We start from the raw sequence: 17,797 nt of genomic DNA, 5'->3' as shown, positions 1-17,797 counted from the left end.
TTCTGTGTTTCATGTTGTTTTGGCTGCCTGCATTAGGTCCACAAAAGGGAACTATAGCTTAAATTACACCTCTATGAGGCTGTAACAACAAATACAAAGAAACAACCAGTTCTGGAGTGCCATAACTCTGTGCTGCTGTTTTCAGAGGCAGAAGAGAGTTTATTCAGTTTTTAAACTAGCAGGAAGGGGTCTATACTAACAACAAACTATTCAGAATGTCAGGGCCCAGTCATGGATAGGTGCCTTCCCCCCACTCATTCTTTATGAAATTTCTGGAATAGCACAGAAATATGAAAAACGTACCTTTGCCAAAAGTAATTTTTCCTATCTTCATTCATTAATTCAACTGGGAGCAGGGTTGCTGCAACAATATGGGGTAGAGCGGTTTGAACCCAATCTCTCACTGCTTCAGGTAACTCCAGGGTGAACTGAGTTTTCTACATGGCTGTCTCATCATGCAAACCCCTTGGATAACATGAAGTGGAGGACCATCAATTCTGTTATGAAAAGATTTTAAAAAAAACTTTAGTTCTAATAAAACATTCTTAATTCAATGCAATTGTATACAGCTTAGTGAATTCCTTGGATGAACCCAAATATTCCATCCTCAGCACCTATGCATGTTGAGGGTTTATTTGAAAATGTGCTCTTAATAACAGGTAATTCCATGTTACCCCCCCCCCCCCACTCACCCTTGGAGCCATTCAGGCAGCCATGCGCAGCTGTTGCTCCAAGCCTGAATGTCTCTGAGGGCAAGGGGGGGTTGCTCGCACTCACATTCAGGAGCCTGCACTAGTTATGATTTTGCACCATTCTAAGCTACACTATCATTTAGAATAATACACATGACCCCTCCCTTTGTCTCGCAACAATTTTATTGAGTAAGTTAGGCTGACAGATAGTGACTGGCCTGCACTGTATCACTCTGACCACCTCACGATACTGACCATCTCCTGTTGGTCTCACATCCATCAGAGTCCATGGTTGATCTCAGCCTGTTAAACCCAAGTTTAAACTGCTCTGGCTATGCTATTGACTCTAAACTCCTTAGAGAAAGGATGTTAATATATACTCCTTAGAGGAAGGATGTATAGTTTTTCACATCCAGGCAGGGAATGCAACCTCATTAAAATGCCCTTTACTAGTCAGTTGCCAAGACACATTCTACAGTTGCAGTCTTATACATACTTACCTTGGAGTCAATCCCATTGAACAGAGCAGGACTCACTTCTGAGTAAACATACATAGGATACATAGGATTGTGCCATTAATGTCACACAGACAAGGTCTAACTGGTCCAAGATCCAGAGTGCAGCGGAAAGAAATCTCAATAACTAGTATTCAATTCATTGTTTTTTATTTACAATGCTGTGTTGCTTTTCAGGTGTCACCCAGGACAACTCCTCCCATGCAAGCAAAGGTAAGTGGCTCCATGTGAAAAGTTGGCATTAATTCACCAAAGATTATGTTGTCTCTTTCATTAGCTCACCTACCACTGGCAATACAAAATTTTTAGGCAAAGAAATCACAGTTCTTCTGTGCTTGAGATGTAGCTTGTGGGAAAATGGAGTGTGATTTGCATTCTTATAGAGCAGTGGTTCTCAGATGTTTAGCACTGGGACCCACTTTTTAGAATGAGAATCTGTCAGGACCCACAGGAAGAGATGTCATGGCTGGAAGTGACATCATCAAGCAGGAAAATTTTTAACAATCCTAGGCTTATCCTACCCATACTTACCCAGGAGTAAGTTCCATTTACTATCATTGCTAAAAACATATACAGAGTAGCCTGTTAAAAGTGCAGTCCAAATACAGCCACAGACGAAGGTAGCATCAAGTATACTAAAAATAAAATACAGGTCCAGCCTATTTATACATGGATTTGACTCAACACGAATGGCCCCTGCAAATGAGAAGGAATGTGCTGATCCCTGAAGAAGGGGAAAAATGCATCCCTTTAAAATCAGTTTCAAAAACTTAACAGTCCTTTAACAACAGCCTCCTTAATGAGAGAGAGAGAGAGAGGGCAGCTGGCTGACAATCCATCAATCCTTCTCTCTCCTTCAGACACCTCCCTTCCCCAGCACATGAAAAAACATGATCATTTTGCATTGGTGAAGGGAGGGACTGAGTGAAGTGCTGATGGATTGTCTTCTTAATGACTCTTATCTTCGAGTCAAAAGGTCATCAAGGCTGTTTTTCAAACACTTGAGCAAATAAACTTTGTTTTTTAAATTGATTTGCTATAGTGTATTTTTTTTTAAATCCAGGTGAGTGCTTGGAACGGAACCCACGCAATTAATTAGTCTCAACCTGTATATAAATTAATGGGGACCCATTTGAAAATGGTTCACGACCCACCTGGTGGGTCCTGACCCACAGTTTGATTAACACTGTTATAGAGAGGTACTTCAAGAATTTTTCCAGAAAGCTTCTGTGCAATGTAGATTCTGATATATATGATGCTACCTTAAAGCAATTGGGACAAGGCATGCAGTTGGAAGGTCCTCCCTTGCTATTGAGTGGTTTCTAATTTCCACGCTGGTGCTTTCTGACTAGAAAGTGTAGGGCTTCTAAAACACACCTCCTGTGACCAGAGCATTTCCCCATTTTCTTCAAAGTAATCCTTAAGAGGCCACCACTGCTCTAATGCCAGCCATCAGGATGACTTTGATCAGTGTGTTTTTGCCCATGTTTCCATGCATGGTGTTGTACACTTCAGCTCTTTTGTGTCTAAAATGAAACAAGTCACTATTTCCATCTTCCTGGGTCCTTTTGGGGAGGGGGGGGCATGGCACAGTGTTCTGCTTCTCTACTCTAGACCCCAGTCCTATCCAAATTTCCAGCACTTACACAGCCATGAAGACCTCTTTTAGTAATGCTACACACAAAATTCAGAAACTAGGCAAAATCTCCAGGTTACTTTCAATGCTTGATGAGCACTACAACTTAATAAGGTGTGTGGTATTTACAGTCGCCAGTGATGCCTTATTTTAAGGGATATTGCTGAATTTAAAAAAATCACAGCTCCAAACCACCTCATCAATTTCCCTTATCCTACCTCAGACTAAGGAACTGCATTAAATGAAACCAAGTAAGTAGTCCATCTAAACCAATATTGTCACATTTTGGTGCACAAACACCTACAGCATTATGCATTAGAAGTTAGCATTTTCCAAGAACGACCACAAGATCATTCTTACAGACCCACATCTTAAGGGCCAAGTCCTGCTTCATGAAAATTCCAATTATAAAAGATCAGAAGGGTGTTTATTACTTCTGAGAGACTGAAATTCTCCTAGGCAATTGGAAAGGAGAATGCGCTCTTTCTTAGGAGTAAGTTTCCAATTGAATACAGTGGAACTTATTCCTGAGTAAACATACATAGGATTGCACTGTTAGTAATGCAAGAAATCAATGGTGAGTCCAACCACTCTTCAGTGATACTTGCATGTATTTTAGGAGATGGGTCTTAAAATGAACATCCATACAGTACTAAATAACTTTACAAGGTCATGTAAGTCACAGCTTCAAAATCCAAAACTGAAAGTGCCTTATTATTGAAACATTGATCCTAGTTAATAGAGAATTCCTCTTTCACTGATTATTATTTTTTATACAGCATCAGTGCCTTTTATGTCCATGGTGGTCACCATGTCAATGTTTCTGTTTCTTATATGTGCAGGGGAGAGGATTATCTTTCAGCAGATTTAGCTGGGTAGGTGATGAACCAGCTTCTACTTGCAGCCATTTTGTTTTACCAAGGCCCAAACAGCAACTGTTTTATCTGTTTTGCCTTTCTAGCTGCTGCAGAATCTTGACACTCATGTTTTCCGCTTTATTCCTTCTGATCCATTCCTGGCTCATAAGCAGCTTGTTTATGCCCAGTTTTGTTGCTTGCTTTCCTCCAAAAGCCTATTAAACTTACCGTGTGATTAAACTCTCTTTTGCCAAAGCACAAACAGAGCAAATGCACTGCATGGCAAATCTCTTTCCTATAAGGCCACCTAAAGGTTTGACTGATCTGTGCGTATGTGTGAGCGGGTGTGGATGAGAGAAAAATAATGGACAATAAGAAATTATGAACTGTACAAAATTCCACTTTCATTTGGGATTAAGAAAGTGGTTGCACTATTAGTTAATGGTATATCTATTCTGCATCCCATCCTGATGTTGTGACAGCAACATTGCCATTTCTTTAGACCCTGTACAGGTGAGGCCTCATTATTTGCAGGGGATACGTTCTTGGACACCTCCCCCCCCCCATGGGTACTGAAAACTGTGGATAATGAAATCCACAGTTTTCACCCTTTTAAATCCTCCAGTGGTGACTGGAGCTGTGCTCTGATCCCCTCCAGAGGGTTTCTGAAGCCCTGAGGCTGCACACATCTGCCTGTGGTCTCTGTAGGCATCAGAATTCCCTTTTCAGTCAAAAAAACACTGCTTCCATTTTCCTGAGGAAACCGGAAGTGAGGTTTTTATGCCATACAACTCATTCTGAGGCCCAGGGAAGCCCCTGGAGGGCGCACACATGCGGCCTCTGCAGGCTTCAGAAAACCTTCTGGAGGGTACCGAAGTGCAGCTGCAGTTGCCTGCAGAGGGTTCAGGTTGGGCCAAGTCTGGCTTAACGCAGGTCTGGGGGACCTGTGTTGAGCTAGATCCGCAAACAGATTCGACCCAAAATCCGCCCCGCCTGTACATTCTTCTGCAGATATATGTTTTTAAAAGACATGCAGAGGTGGAAGACGAGATAACTTTTCATCTTTACTGTTAAATTATATGCAGGGCTTCTGTCAGAGCACCATTAGATTGAATGAACTATGAACACTGCATGATGGGGCCCAACTTTCAAAATCCCCCTGAGCATAAGACCTGTTTTTCTTTCATGCCGAAGAACAATTTTCCTCCAGTTAAAAAACCTTTAAGCAGAGTAGGTGCCTCCCCCCTGCTACTGCCCACTCCTCACATCTCAACCTCAGTTTTGCTTCTCTTGGCACCTCAATTCACAACAAAAGGCTTTGCAGTCTTACAATTATGCATATTGACCACACCATTCAGCCAGAGTGGAAAGGTGCCAGAGAAAACTAGAAATGGGAAGAAGAGACTTCGCCCCCCAACAGATCACCACTGATATATTTTTATCCTCATTTTACAATGCCAAATAATGTTAAAATCCGAGGAGTGAGAGAGCTCCTGACTACCTGACCCAAAACGGAGGGGAAATGTGCAGAAGAAAGGTAATACTGTGAAAGGTTTAAAAAATTAAAAACACCTCAGTTTAAAGCATTCCATTCACCCAATTCAGCTCTGACAGAATCTATGTCAAAGCAGCATTTGGCTGGGGAAAAAATAATAGCTTTTAAAAATTGTTCAGCAAGGAGGTCAGGGTACAACTTAAAAGGATAGGAACTGCACTCTCACTGCTCTCTCATTCAATTTTTGTTTCTGTCAGTGCAATATAAAAAGTATTTTTGAGTGGCTTTTCTTCCATGACTTCCATGAGTGTGACTGTTCAATGACTGAAATTCATAGCTGCCTCTATCAGAATCCACAATTATCAAATGACAGCAGAACATAGGTCATTTTTGCTAAGAATTTACAGTTAGGTCAGATTTTCACCAGTTCTGCCTCAGTCAAAATTCACCAAATTTGTACAGCTGAAGTGAATACTTATTTAGGAGAATATAGTACAGCATCATGAAGCTTTCAATAAATGGAAGGAAAGCCCATTACAGACTTCAAATTTACAGCCAAGTCAAATTCTTCACAAAGGCATTATTAGTACAGCATCCATCATCCAGTAGACATTTTCCTAGTCCATGAAAGGCTATCACTGGCTGCTTCATGGCTTCAGGGAAATGCTCAGATGGCCTCAGCTCCCTTCCTAGTAATTTCCACCTCATATTAGGCAGCCTGGCAGCCTCCATCCTGGACACTGAATGCACTTTTTTTATCAGTTGGGAGTGAATTAACTAGACATGCATTTTTTAAAAAAACACCAAATCAACTTGGACTGGGGTGTTTCTTTAGGTCATTTTCACAAATTTGTAATGGACTTTGTATATTCACCATGGGTAAGAAACTTTTTTAATAGAGCTCTAGAGGGGTTTTTCCTTCTTTAAGCAGGAGTCTTGACCAGATGCCTTGAAGGGCCCCTTCCATCTCAATCGATGACACTATGAAAAGTACCACCTCACAGTTGCTGAGGGAAATATTTGAAAAATCTTGCTTAAATTCCCAGTTTTCTTCAGATAGTTATGCAATTCCTTTCAATAAATGTCTCATTTTTTTGTTTTTACAATACTTTTCAAAGAAATGGATAACACTGAAATGTAAGTACATTGCTCCACAACATACCAAAAAGCTTGCCATTAATGTGAGTAACATTCAGTAGAACTTTCTCAAAGTGGTCAGTGTTTTAAAAATTCATATATTTCTTTTCTAAGACCACATTTTTTTGGTTAGTATTTCTTCCAATCGCATCACTTACATAACTGTTGTCACTTGATAGCTTAAATTTACGAAACAGTTTACATCAGGTATTGTGTGGGTTAGTCATCAGAGTTCATCATTACCTCAGGCATTTCCCAAACAATGGCAGCCAAAATGTGCCATAAGGTATTTTGTACATGTTGTTCTTATTGTTATTGTTAACAGTATTTATATACCGCTTTTCAGCGAAAAGTTCACAAAGTGGTTGGCTTTCATTTAAACTGAATAGACTCTCAGTTATCTTGTCTTGATTCTTTCTTCTCCCTTAACTATGTATTTTACTACCAAATGGATCTGAGAGTTCTTTCACTATTAGTTATTTGGCGAGAGAAAGCTCCACCCTTTCATGTATTCTTTCATGTACTTGGCCAGTTCAATAGCATTCTCATCCAGTATTTCTAAATTACGGTAATGTATTTCAATGGCAAAAACTAGAGGTATTTGTAATTTCTCTTTTACAGGGTGGTGAAACCCACAAGCCTGGATATGGAAGTGGCAAATTCTACGAGCATAAATATGCTCATAAGGGACACAAATACCACCATGATGGCCAAGGCACACTGTCTAAACTCTTTAGACTGGTAATGTACACAAAAGAAGCTACCATAATCAAGAAATAGTTGACCAGGTTGGAGGGCAAGGAGGAACTATGATCTCCAATAATTGCATTCATTTGATTAACTAGCTACTATGGATGGGAACTCAAGTCATGACTCAAGTCCAAGTTGCAAAAAGTATGTGTTTTTTACTGACTTGTGTACACTCAAGTCAGGCATATCACTGACTCAGGCACTAACTTGAGTTTGAGCCACTGACTCGGAAATGAGTCCCCATGTATGCAAGGGTTAATGTTTCGCATCGAGCAGGAGCCAGAGGAGGGAGGAGGAAGTGGGCTCTCTTGTCCATTTCTGAAGGATTATTGGATGAAGAATGGGTGGTCTTTTAATTTTTTCTTCTATACAAGGGAGAGCAGGAGGAGGAGCCCAAGGGGGTATTGCCTTAGGCTTGGTTGGAGGGAGAAAAAGGAGGCAGAAAAGTCCAAAAATAGTTCCTTGTGGCTCCAGTCAGTTCCTCATGGCTCTGGTCATTGTTACCTGGGAGGAAGAAGCTGCCTCACTGAATGACAGGCAATGGGACTACTTCTGAGTAGAGCTATGAAGGGTTGGGTCATACTCTTAACACAAGTCTCCCAGCTGCTGCTGTGTGACCCTTCACCCATTTGCTGCTTCTGTCCCCTCCCACTGTCTGTCCCACCCTCTCCTACCTTGCCAAGACCAAACGCCTCCCAGACCCTTTTGGTGTGTGCCCTGAACCTGGAGTGCCTGACCCAAAAGAAACTGACTTGAGACAAAATGACTCAGGAATTTTGGAGGCGAGTCAGCAAAAGGCACCCATTAAGCCTTGTGCACAAGCTGAGTCACAGGGGGTGGAGACTTGGGTCTAAAGTTTCATCGCGGTGCCAAGTTCCCATCCCTGCTAGCTACTACAGATTTAGAAGAAATAGGCTTATGTCTACTATACATGCTTAACTGGGAGTAAGTCCCATTGATCTCTGAGTAGACATGCATTGGGTTGTGCTCTTAAGCAACAATCTCAAAGAGCAGTAGTGCTGTTTATGCAACCAAAGAACTGTAGGGTATGTGGGCATTTGATGATAACATTTGATGATGCTGGATAGCCAGGCATTCCTTTCCCTAAAACAATAATCTCTCATATAATAGTCATCTCCAGTGTATCTTCCCCAGGCCTCCTAATGCCTTATAAGGCATTAAAAATGTCACTTCTGGTTTCCCTCCGGATGTGACAGAAGTTGCAAGGTTTTTTGCCTCTATGAGGCATTCTGAAGCCTGCAGAGACTTCAGAAAGCCCTCCGGAGGCAACCAGAGCACAGCTCTGGTTGCCTTCAGAGGGCTCAGGTGGAGCCAAGGAGGAATCCATGGATATAAAATCCACAGATAAACAGGCTCCACCTGTATTGTATTGCAAATGAAATGAAAATAGTCTTATTCAGCATTCAGTTAACATGAAAGACCTAGAATTTAAGCCAATTTAATCCTATTGATTTCAATGACATTTAACATAGTTAAAACTGAAACAATTTGACTTAACTAGATCAGCTCGCTTCAAGCTCACTTAGATGAAAGCAAACCTATGGGTGTGATACTACTAAACACAGTTTCCATCTTAGCCAGCACCTTGTGTTTTATTCACAGAATGCAGGTGCAAAGTTGACCATTCTGCAAAAAAAGACAGTCTGCTTAATGATCTGGATGCATGGCCATGCTGTACAAAGTCACATATAAATGGAAGCTTCCATTCAGCACCCATTTGTTCTGATCCAAAGATGACAGACTCTAAAGCAGCAATCCTATACACACCTCCGAAGCACCCAATCCTGAGCTTCCTGGCGCCCACTGGAGCAGTGGTGCCAAAGCAGCAGCTGCTGTATCAAGCAGGCTATATGCTAGGGCTCAGCGCTGGCCCTGGGTCACCTTAATATTGGGCCCTAAGTCCCATTAAACTCAATGGGGCTTACTTCTGAGTTGACGTGCATAGGATTGTGCTGTAAATCTCTCAATCTTTGATTTGAAGGTGTTCTTCCAACAAATCATATTCAAATCAGAAATAAATATATCTTGAGCAAATGAGGTATAACCATGTGAGATTTCCAAGTTGCAGGAGGAAAACTGTGAACACACTCATATATGGCTGCATTGATAAGAGTGGAAATCTGATCTGTCTTCTAAACCTGTACAGCCGAATTGCTCGTTCAAGCTACAGTAACTTTGGCAAACTACCTCAATGAGAAAAATGACATTTTATTGCTTGCTTAAGCTAAAAAGACAAATAATTTTATATGCTTTGACTCAACACCAGCCAGCAGTTTACAGTAACAATTTAATGACCTTTCTGGATTAAACAATGCATCTGGCAGTCATGAAATCACTGGAATAGCCAAGGTTCTACTATTTTGGGGGGAAATGAACACTTTCTTAATTTCCTTAAGTAATTCAGTATTTCAAATTCTAACACATTTTTACACATCCATCTGTGGAAGTACGTTTCACTAAACAGGGCCTACTTTCAAGTAAAGTCATGCGTCACTTAGCAATAGGGATGTGGACTGGCACCCCCAACACCAAGCGAGGCTTGATGTTATGCAAAGCCTCCAAAGGCAAGAGGAGCCATGCTCCCCTCACCTTCTGAGGTTTTTCTGAGCCTCGCAGAGGCAGCATGCATCCATCCGCTGCCTCTGTGAGGTTCAGAATGCCTATTTTGGGCTGAAACATGTGGCTTTTGGTTTCCCGGGAAACCAGAAGCTGCATGTTTTTGGCTGAGAAACGGCCAGTCTGAGCCTGGTCTCTTCGAGGCTCAGAGAAGTCTCTGGAAGCGAGGGGAACGCGGCTCCCCTCAGCTTTGGAGACTGGGGAGGATGAACAGGGACCACCAGCAGCCATCACATATGCAGGATGTTGCTGGTTGAAATGTTGCTGAATGATGCCCACCTGTACCTATGTAGAAGTGTTCCCTCCCCCTCATTCAAAATAATACCTGCATACTATTTTAAAAGGGATACTATTTTAAAAGGGATCTTGTATATGTTCTCACATGTTTCCAGCATCAGGGCTTTAAGTTTCATTTTCATTTCATGGGACTGAAGTGTTTCTGTCCAGATCCAAATTTAAATGAAGTTAATGCTAATTTGTGAGCCATTAGTCTTGAGAATGATAAGGAGGCTGATTAGGGATGAGTAGGCAAAGCAGAACATCCTGAGATCTAACATGCATTTGCATGGAAAATGCCTTCCTCAGCCCTGAGACCATCATTTTCTTTCAGAGGTACTTTCTCACCTTATGGATGTTACCTATGTTAATGACCTCACTCAGTGTTCCTATCAGTAGGATATTTCCCACATTACCCTGTAAAAATGGAGCTTGATTATCTGTACTTTAATGTTAAAAATCTATGAAGTGGTACCAGGCTACATTATCCAACGTTTTCTTTAAAAGCAGAATCTGTAAAACAGGGGTAACTAAAGGAGCATTTCTATGACAGGTAATGGATTTTGAAGGTCTACAATAATGTGAAAATCAACAAGTAAAAAGAGGAAATGCAATTGTTGCTGCTATCATTACATTCAGAAACAAAAAGTACACAAAATCACCATAAAATAAAAATTGGAAAGTGTCAAAATACCATCTACTGCAATCGAATCCACCTCTCCCAGGCTCAATCCACCTACCCCCTGCAGCCGTCCCCTCCCCCACCCCATTCATCCCCTTCCATGCCCCCCATTCCACCCTCCTGCAGCAGACTTACCTGCTCCGGTGGGTGCCCATGCAGCACCCACCAGCTTCAGCCTTCCCACTGGCAAACCAGTTTCCTGCACCACTGCAAAGTGTTTTACAGAACTTTTGTAATAGCGTCTGCCTGCAGAACACACATTCTGCAAGGACAGGCTTTGGATATGATTGGGCTATTAATTTCTCTGGCCTCTCCAGTAACACTGAACAGGAGACTTAAGATACTTGTCTACTAAACAAGAGGATCTTATAGAAGATACTAGCAAGTCTTTTTTATGTGGCATTTCATTAGAAAAAATCCAGCCTACTTGAAAATTGGATAACTTTAAAAAACCCAATATTTGCAAAGGAAAGCAGAATTTTAAAATGCAATAGATTCAGAGTTCAAAGTATTATAGAATCCTAGAACACAATCCAGTCAGCACTGCTACTGTGCATCCTTTGCTCATTTCAAAATATTTTGTCTGGGTTTCATGAAAGAATTCATTTGAAGGAGTGGAGACTGGGTAGCTGCCATGCATGATGTACTGACCAGTAGTCAATGGAAATAATCAGGCTGATCACACTCATAGTTACAATCTCTGGGTATACCAGCCATAAAATCTGAAAACAAGTAGTATTGTTTGATGAATTAAAAAAATGATGAATTAAAAAGCGTTTTGTCTTACAATTGCTGTTGGCATCATCAGGCAACCAAAGGCAAAACTCCACCATTCTCCACCATGCCTGGTGATGTCTACAGTGATGGTAGGACAAAACATTTTTTAATTCATCGAACAACACTAGTTGTTTTCCAATTTTATGGCCGGTATACCCAGAGATTTTAACTATGGGTGATGTTGCCTCTGGCTATGATAATCTGAGAACCTATATAATCAGGCTGATGTCTACCAAAGGTTATATGGAAGATATACATTAAAGGTCCAATAGTATTAGGTATAGCACCTGAATACCATACACATGTGCAGTATGTTCATTTTAACATTTATTTTCTTTTCCAAAGGGAGGATCTGGTTCCCGGCCCGGATCCCGGTCTGGCTCTCCCATTGCTAGGCGCTGAAGCTCTAAGATGTCACTGAAGGACTACGTTCTCTGCTTCGTAACATAGCTGCCTTAAAGATCTAATAACCAATAGCAGAATTCCCTAGATAGAAACACAATCTGTTTGTTAATGTCACTTGAGTTGTGCATGCAGTAGGAATATATAAAACTTTATTGGCAAGTGCTGACCAATGTCAAACTAAAGCAGGAAAAAAAAAATGCCCAAACTTGCAATATTGCTTTCACTTGCCGCCAGCATATCTTAAGGGAAAGTAACAGAATACCCCATATTATTCATTCTTCTTCAAGGTGTTACCCAAAAAACCATAGGGTTTTTTAAGCACGTACAACATTAAGTCCCTTTCAGATTTCTTTTTCACTAAACCTTTCATAACAATATAAAACACCATTGTCTACATTTTTGAGTGCTACCATTAATGAACATTGACACCTCTGCTGTAATCAAACAAAATAAAAAAAAACAATAATAAAAATGTGTGCAGAAGTTGTGAGGACTGTTGATCCAAATTTTTTATTATTATTATTTGGTTTGATTTTGAGTTATTGTTTGTATTATTTTTGGTTTTTTTCAGTGCCCTTTTATCTCACCAAATATTTTTAATTTTCCTAACTGGATTAGGCAGTCATGGAAAGGGATATTAAATTGGGAGGTTCAAGGTATGTGAGATGTGGAAGAAGGCAGCTGATATTTCAATGAGACTGAGCAATGGTCATAAGAATGACACATATTCTTCTTGGTGGATGACCAATTTCTCGTCACACCCAATACATTAGGAATTAAGAATGGCTGGGAGAGAGAAAAGAGGATTTCAAACTTGAATTAGACTTGTTTTACAACAGCAAATGAGGGATCATCCCAAGGGCAGAACACCTAGACTTGAACATGTAACAACAGATGTTCCTGTATCTCCACACAGGCACTTGCTGCAAACAAAGGTCTCTTGCAGCTAAAATTTGAAGTCTAATTTCTGCATGATAGAAAGCCCTTTGGTCAGGAAGTTTCCGATAGTACTGCACACTGTTAGCATTTCTAGCTGTCTTCATATTAGGGCAGCAGAGCTATTACATAAGCAGTGCGCCAGAGCAAACTACGTTTTACATTTAATGATTGTATGCTAGATATACATTAAAATGAATGAATTAGCAATAGTTATTAACTATTCACACATGTACTACAGTATACACACATGTGGCAATGGGACTACCCATCCACATGAAGAAAAATGCTCTTCTGAATTGCACTGTTTTTTAACCTTTAACTTATTCAGTCTCTAAATGACCTTCCTTTACTCACACAATGTTTTATTTGAGCTTATATGTTGTAGACACTATATTTAAAGCTATGTTGGCATCTACCTTGAGCTAAGCTAATGAATACCAGGAGATATCAACGTTAATGCCAACTGACGTATAGTGGATGTTGTTGTTAATTATAGACGACATTAATCTACCATAGGTTTTGAGCAACATTCTTAATATGCAGCAATGAAAGATGAGAGGGTAGAAAAACACAGAAACTAAACAAAGCAGAACACCAAAATTGTTAAGCACACACACAAACACCTGTTACATCTTCTGTCAAGTGATGTTCTATGGCTATGTGTATTTTTCTATGTGTAGCCTCATCCAGTTGTGTATTCCACAACGTAATAGTGAGTTTCATTTAAGTGTATTGTTCTTAAAAGTGTACGAATACAACTCCTAAAAAAATCATTATTGAAATAAAATACTCAACTTTTAATGAAATCTGGAAGATTTAGTTTTTTAAAGGCTAATAAAAAGTGTGTTTTCAGTTGGGTTATGCAAAATGACTAACTGGATAACTGAAGTGTGACAACAATACACACCCTACACTTGAATTAGGTGACCTACCTTTTAGAAGAAATCTCTACATATTTATAAAAGCATGGAGGGTGTCGACCTAAGTATTTTTTTATTTATTCTTGCTATAGAAACTTTCGCACCTTCCTGAAGAAGAACACTACCAGCCTCAATGCATTTATTCTGAGTTCCATTAAAATGCAAGGAGTGCACTGGCAAGTAAATATATTTAGTATTGGTTGTAAGTATGATTCGGTGCATTCAGACAAGTCAAAGTCAGCAAATGAAATACTGGAGCAACTGTGACAGTTCAGACCACTCACATCTTTTTTATTCTTCAGAGTAGGAAGCAGCATACGAGTTTATAATACTCCATACAAAATAAGCACCCCTCATGATGTCAGATACAAGGGTTCTAGCCAAGTCTTCTCCCTAGCATGTTAATTTTCAATAGGCAAAGGAGGGGAATTTTCGAATGAAGGAGTATTCAATCATGAAAGTCATCATCTCTAGGTGGTATAGCCAATACAAAGGTTCGCCACCTAGGCAAGAACTAGACATAATAAAACAAACTTTTTTAATGCTGTAATCCTATACACATGCTATACAAGCCTATACACAGGAGTAAGAGTTCAATCCTATCCAATTTTCAAATGCTGGTGCATCCACGCCAATGGGGTGTGTGCTGCATCCTGTGGTGGTAGGACAGTCACAGAAACCTCCTCAAGGTATGGAAACATTTGTTCCCTTCACCCAAGGCTACATTGTGGTTGCACCAGTGCTGGAAAGTTGGATAGGATTGGGCCCTAAGTCCCATTAAACTTTATGGAGTTTATTTCCGAGTATGCATAGGATTATGCATCGTTTTGCATTGCTTCCCGATTGGGTTAATCTAGTCTGTCTATTCACAGATTATTTGTATTGCACTGTGAACTCTCAGTCATCTCAATTCCTGTCCAGACACAAATTCACTCCCCGCAAACGTACCTGTCTCAGCCATAGAGACAAAACTTTAAAGTTCTATTATTTCTTGGAATGGCTACCATTTAGGACAATTATCTTCAGCCTCTTCAGCCTAGAAAAGAGACGCCTGAGGGGGGACATGATTGAGACATACAAAATTATGCAGGGGATGGACAGAGTGGATAGGAAGATGCTCTTTACACTCTCACACAACACAAGAACCAGGGGACATACACTAAAATTGAGTGTCGGGAGAGTTAGAACAGACGAGAAAATATTTCTTTACTCAGCGTGTGGTTGGTCTGTGGAACTCCTTGCCACAGGATGTGGTGACGGCATCTGGCCTGGACACCTTTAAAAGGGGATTGGACAAGTTTCTAGAGGAAAAAATCCATTACAGGGTTCAAGCCATGAGGTGTATGCGCAACCTCCTGATTTTAGAAATGGGCTATGTCAGAAGGTCAGATGCAAGGGAGGGCACCAGGATAAGGTCTCTTGTTATCTGGTGTGCTCCCTGGGGCATTTGGTGGGCCGCTGTGAGATACAGGAAGCTGGACTAGATGGGCCTATGGCCTGATCCAGTGGGGCTGTTCTTATGTTCTTATCTGACCACTTAGATTGCATGCAATTCAGGCATTTCAGTTTTAGTGACTGTTGCACGTTTCATGCAGCACATGAGCTCTCTTAGGCTCAGACCAAGCATGCAGTTGCCCTGTGGCAAAATATATCCATGAGTGACATCCATGAGACTCACCCCACATGGGATTTGCAACCATATGTTCACTGAAATCCAGAAGTTTCTTTGTGGTAAAAGGTATGCAAGCCGCCACCCCTCCCCCGCCCTGCCAATCATCCTTCAGCAGCCTTTCCATGTCTGCAGGCATCCCAGCAGCACTTGCCTGCCAAAAGGAGTGTTTCCCTCTGAGTGCTTGTACATCCAAAGAGTAGGTATATCATATGGTTCAGTGCTTCCTTTCAGAAGGATGGTGTTTCTTCCTCATGGTTCAGTTTTGTTTTTTTTAAACTAAAACTAAGATTTTAAAAAAACTTTTTAAAAACATCCAAGACATGTTGGATTCCCCCAACATGGAAACAAAAATTTGGACTCCCTTTTGCACTTCAATCAGGGAGGTAAACAATAAAGTCATGGCATCTAAATAGCAGGACAAGGGTGCACCGATGTTATTACCCCACACTTTAAGTTCTGGGGATTGCAACAAGAGCAAGGCAGTTTTCAAAGCAAGGCACAAGGGGAACATGGTCAGACGGAGGAAAGTGGAGGACAAGTGCACATTCCATATGTCCAGGAGTTTTAAAAGCAGATGCTTCCAAGGAAAACCTGTGCCGCAAGATGGTCCAGTACAAATATTTACATAATAAATTAACAAAAACATCTTATTCAGTAAATAATCAGTTCCCAGATTGGTAATGTCCTCCCCAGTAACTGGTGAGACACTGCCTGGCTTCAGTTTAGCAAATCTACACAAGAGCATATGTGCCAACCCCAGGCATAGTAAGATTGGTCAGTCCAAATTTAATAGGAAAATTCCTTCTCCACATTCTGTTCCTTGGGCCAGAAGGTAGAGTTCTTTCTAAGCCTGTAGGTCACACAGGCTAGAAAAATGGAAGGGAGCTGGTGGATTGTCAGACAGGGTGGGCACTGCTGCTGGATCTATGCAATTTCTGACAAAAAGATCAAGGATGTCCTCTGGAGCTCAAGGAACAGTGAAGGGCCGGCTTAATCAGTAACTCAAGTAGAGATGAAAGAGATGTCTTTTTAGACACGCCTTGTTGCCTGTTAATAAACATTAAGAAATAAATTTTCAACTGTGCATTTACTGTATTCAAACAGATTATTACAAATGCACACAAAACAAGTGTTGCATTCCAGTGCTACTTTTCACAAATGCCATGTTCCTACATAACAAGTAATTACAATCACAGATATTTACAAATTCAAAATGCACACGTGTTGGCCAGAAGAGGGTGTCACATGTCCCCTCAATGATGCAGTCTCCATGCTTCCACCCCCTCAACCTGAGAAGATTCATGCCTGGACAAGTAAGCTTACATCATAGCAGTCCGCCTCTTCATGAAGACACTAAGCAAAAAAAAATTTCAGCCTATATTACTTGGACTACATTACTTTTGGATTGTACTGCCAGCCACTTGCCCACTCAACCCCTGCCCAGCATGGCTAATAAAATCAGACCAGAGAGATCTGGCTGTGTGTGTGGGAAGAGTAGTGAATACATCCTTGACGGAAGGTGGCACTGCTTGGAGCCTTGAAGATGGTGGTGGTTTGTCCCTGCTCAGAAAATCCTTCCACAGAAGCCAGCAGTTTGGGGAATTACTGTCCAGTATCATACTTCCCTTTCTTGGGCAAAGTGATTGAGTGGGTGGTGGGTGGGGGTTTGAGATCCAGGGGGCGCTGAATGAAACATTGTCTGGATCTCTCTGAATCCAGCTCTGAGGGCAGGTTTGGGGGCAGAGATGGTTTTGTTCACCTTGGCAGATGACGTGAGATGGGGACTGGGCCGGGGGAGTGCATCCCTGTTTGTCTTGCTGAACCTTTCAGCAGCTTTTGACACTATTGACCATAGTGTCCTTCTGGATTGGTTGGCTGAGTTCACACCTCCTAGGAGATCTTGCAAACCCAGCAACACACATAGACATCTGCTGAAAAATGACCTCTTTCCTCTACTAACGCAGCGTTCTCAACCTGACGCCTTCTATGTTTCACTTTTAAAGAGGCAGTATTATACACAAGAATAAATCAAATCTCTTCCAATGAGATTTGAAGAGAATCCAGGTAGTTGCTTTATTATTGTTGTGAACATGGACTCTGACATCACAAATGAGTCAGACCCTCAGGCAGTGACTAGCTGGTGCAAACTGGCAAAGAATCAACAATTGTTAATGGTCCAAGATGCTTCCTTGATTTGAGATTTCTCTAGGAGGCAGAGAAAGCATAAGAGCTTTTTAAAATGTCATGTAGCTGCCAGAGTAGAAGGGATGAAGAGATAATGTGAGGTCACTCATCCTCACCCTGCTTGGATGCTTAGTGGGAAAGAACAAAAGATGCCATTTTTCCTGTAGCTGCAGCATGAAAACACACAGTTTTGAGAGTAAGAAGAGTGAGAAGAGATGTTATT

The 17,797-nt window shown here is 41.0% G+C and overlaps 1 protein-coding gene across 1 annotated transcript in view; it reads left to right on the top strand.

Moving 5' to 3' along the window:
- The window catches only part of MBP (myelin basic protein), a 175,362-nt gene extending 163,123 nt beyond the window's left edge, over positions 1-12,239 (top strand). The window contains exons 6-9 of the mRNA XM_066623953.1: positions 1,385-1,420; positions 3,686-3,718; positions 6,954-7,073; positions 11,800-12,239. Of these exons, the coding sequence (XP_066480050.1) occupies positions 1,385-1,420; positions 3,686-3,718; positions 6,954-7,073; positions 11,800-11,856 (246 nt within the window). The 3' untranslated portion in view covers positions 11,857-12,239. The remainder of the gene's footprint in view (positions 1-1,384; positions 1,421-3,685; positions 3,719-6,953; positions 7,074-11,799) is intronic.
- Positions 12,240-17,797: the final 5,558 nt, after the last annotated feature.

Source organism: Tiliqua scincoides, chromosome 4, assembly GCF_035046505.1.
Source record: "Tiliqua scincoides isolate rTilSci1 chromosome 4, rTilSci1.hap2, whole genome shotgun sequence".
NCBI lineage: Eukaryota > Metazoa > Chordata > Lepidosauria > Squamata > Scincidae > Tiliqua > Tiliqua scincoides.
Note: the sequence above shows the minus strand (reverse complement) of the source record. Positions and strands in the feature narration are given on the sequence as shown.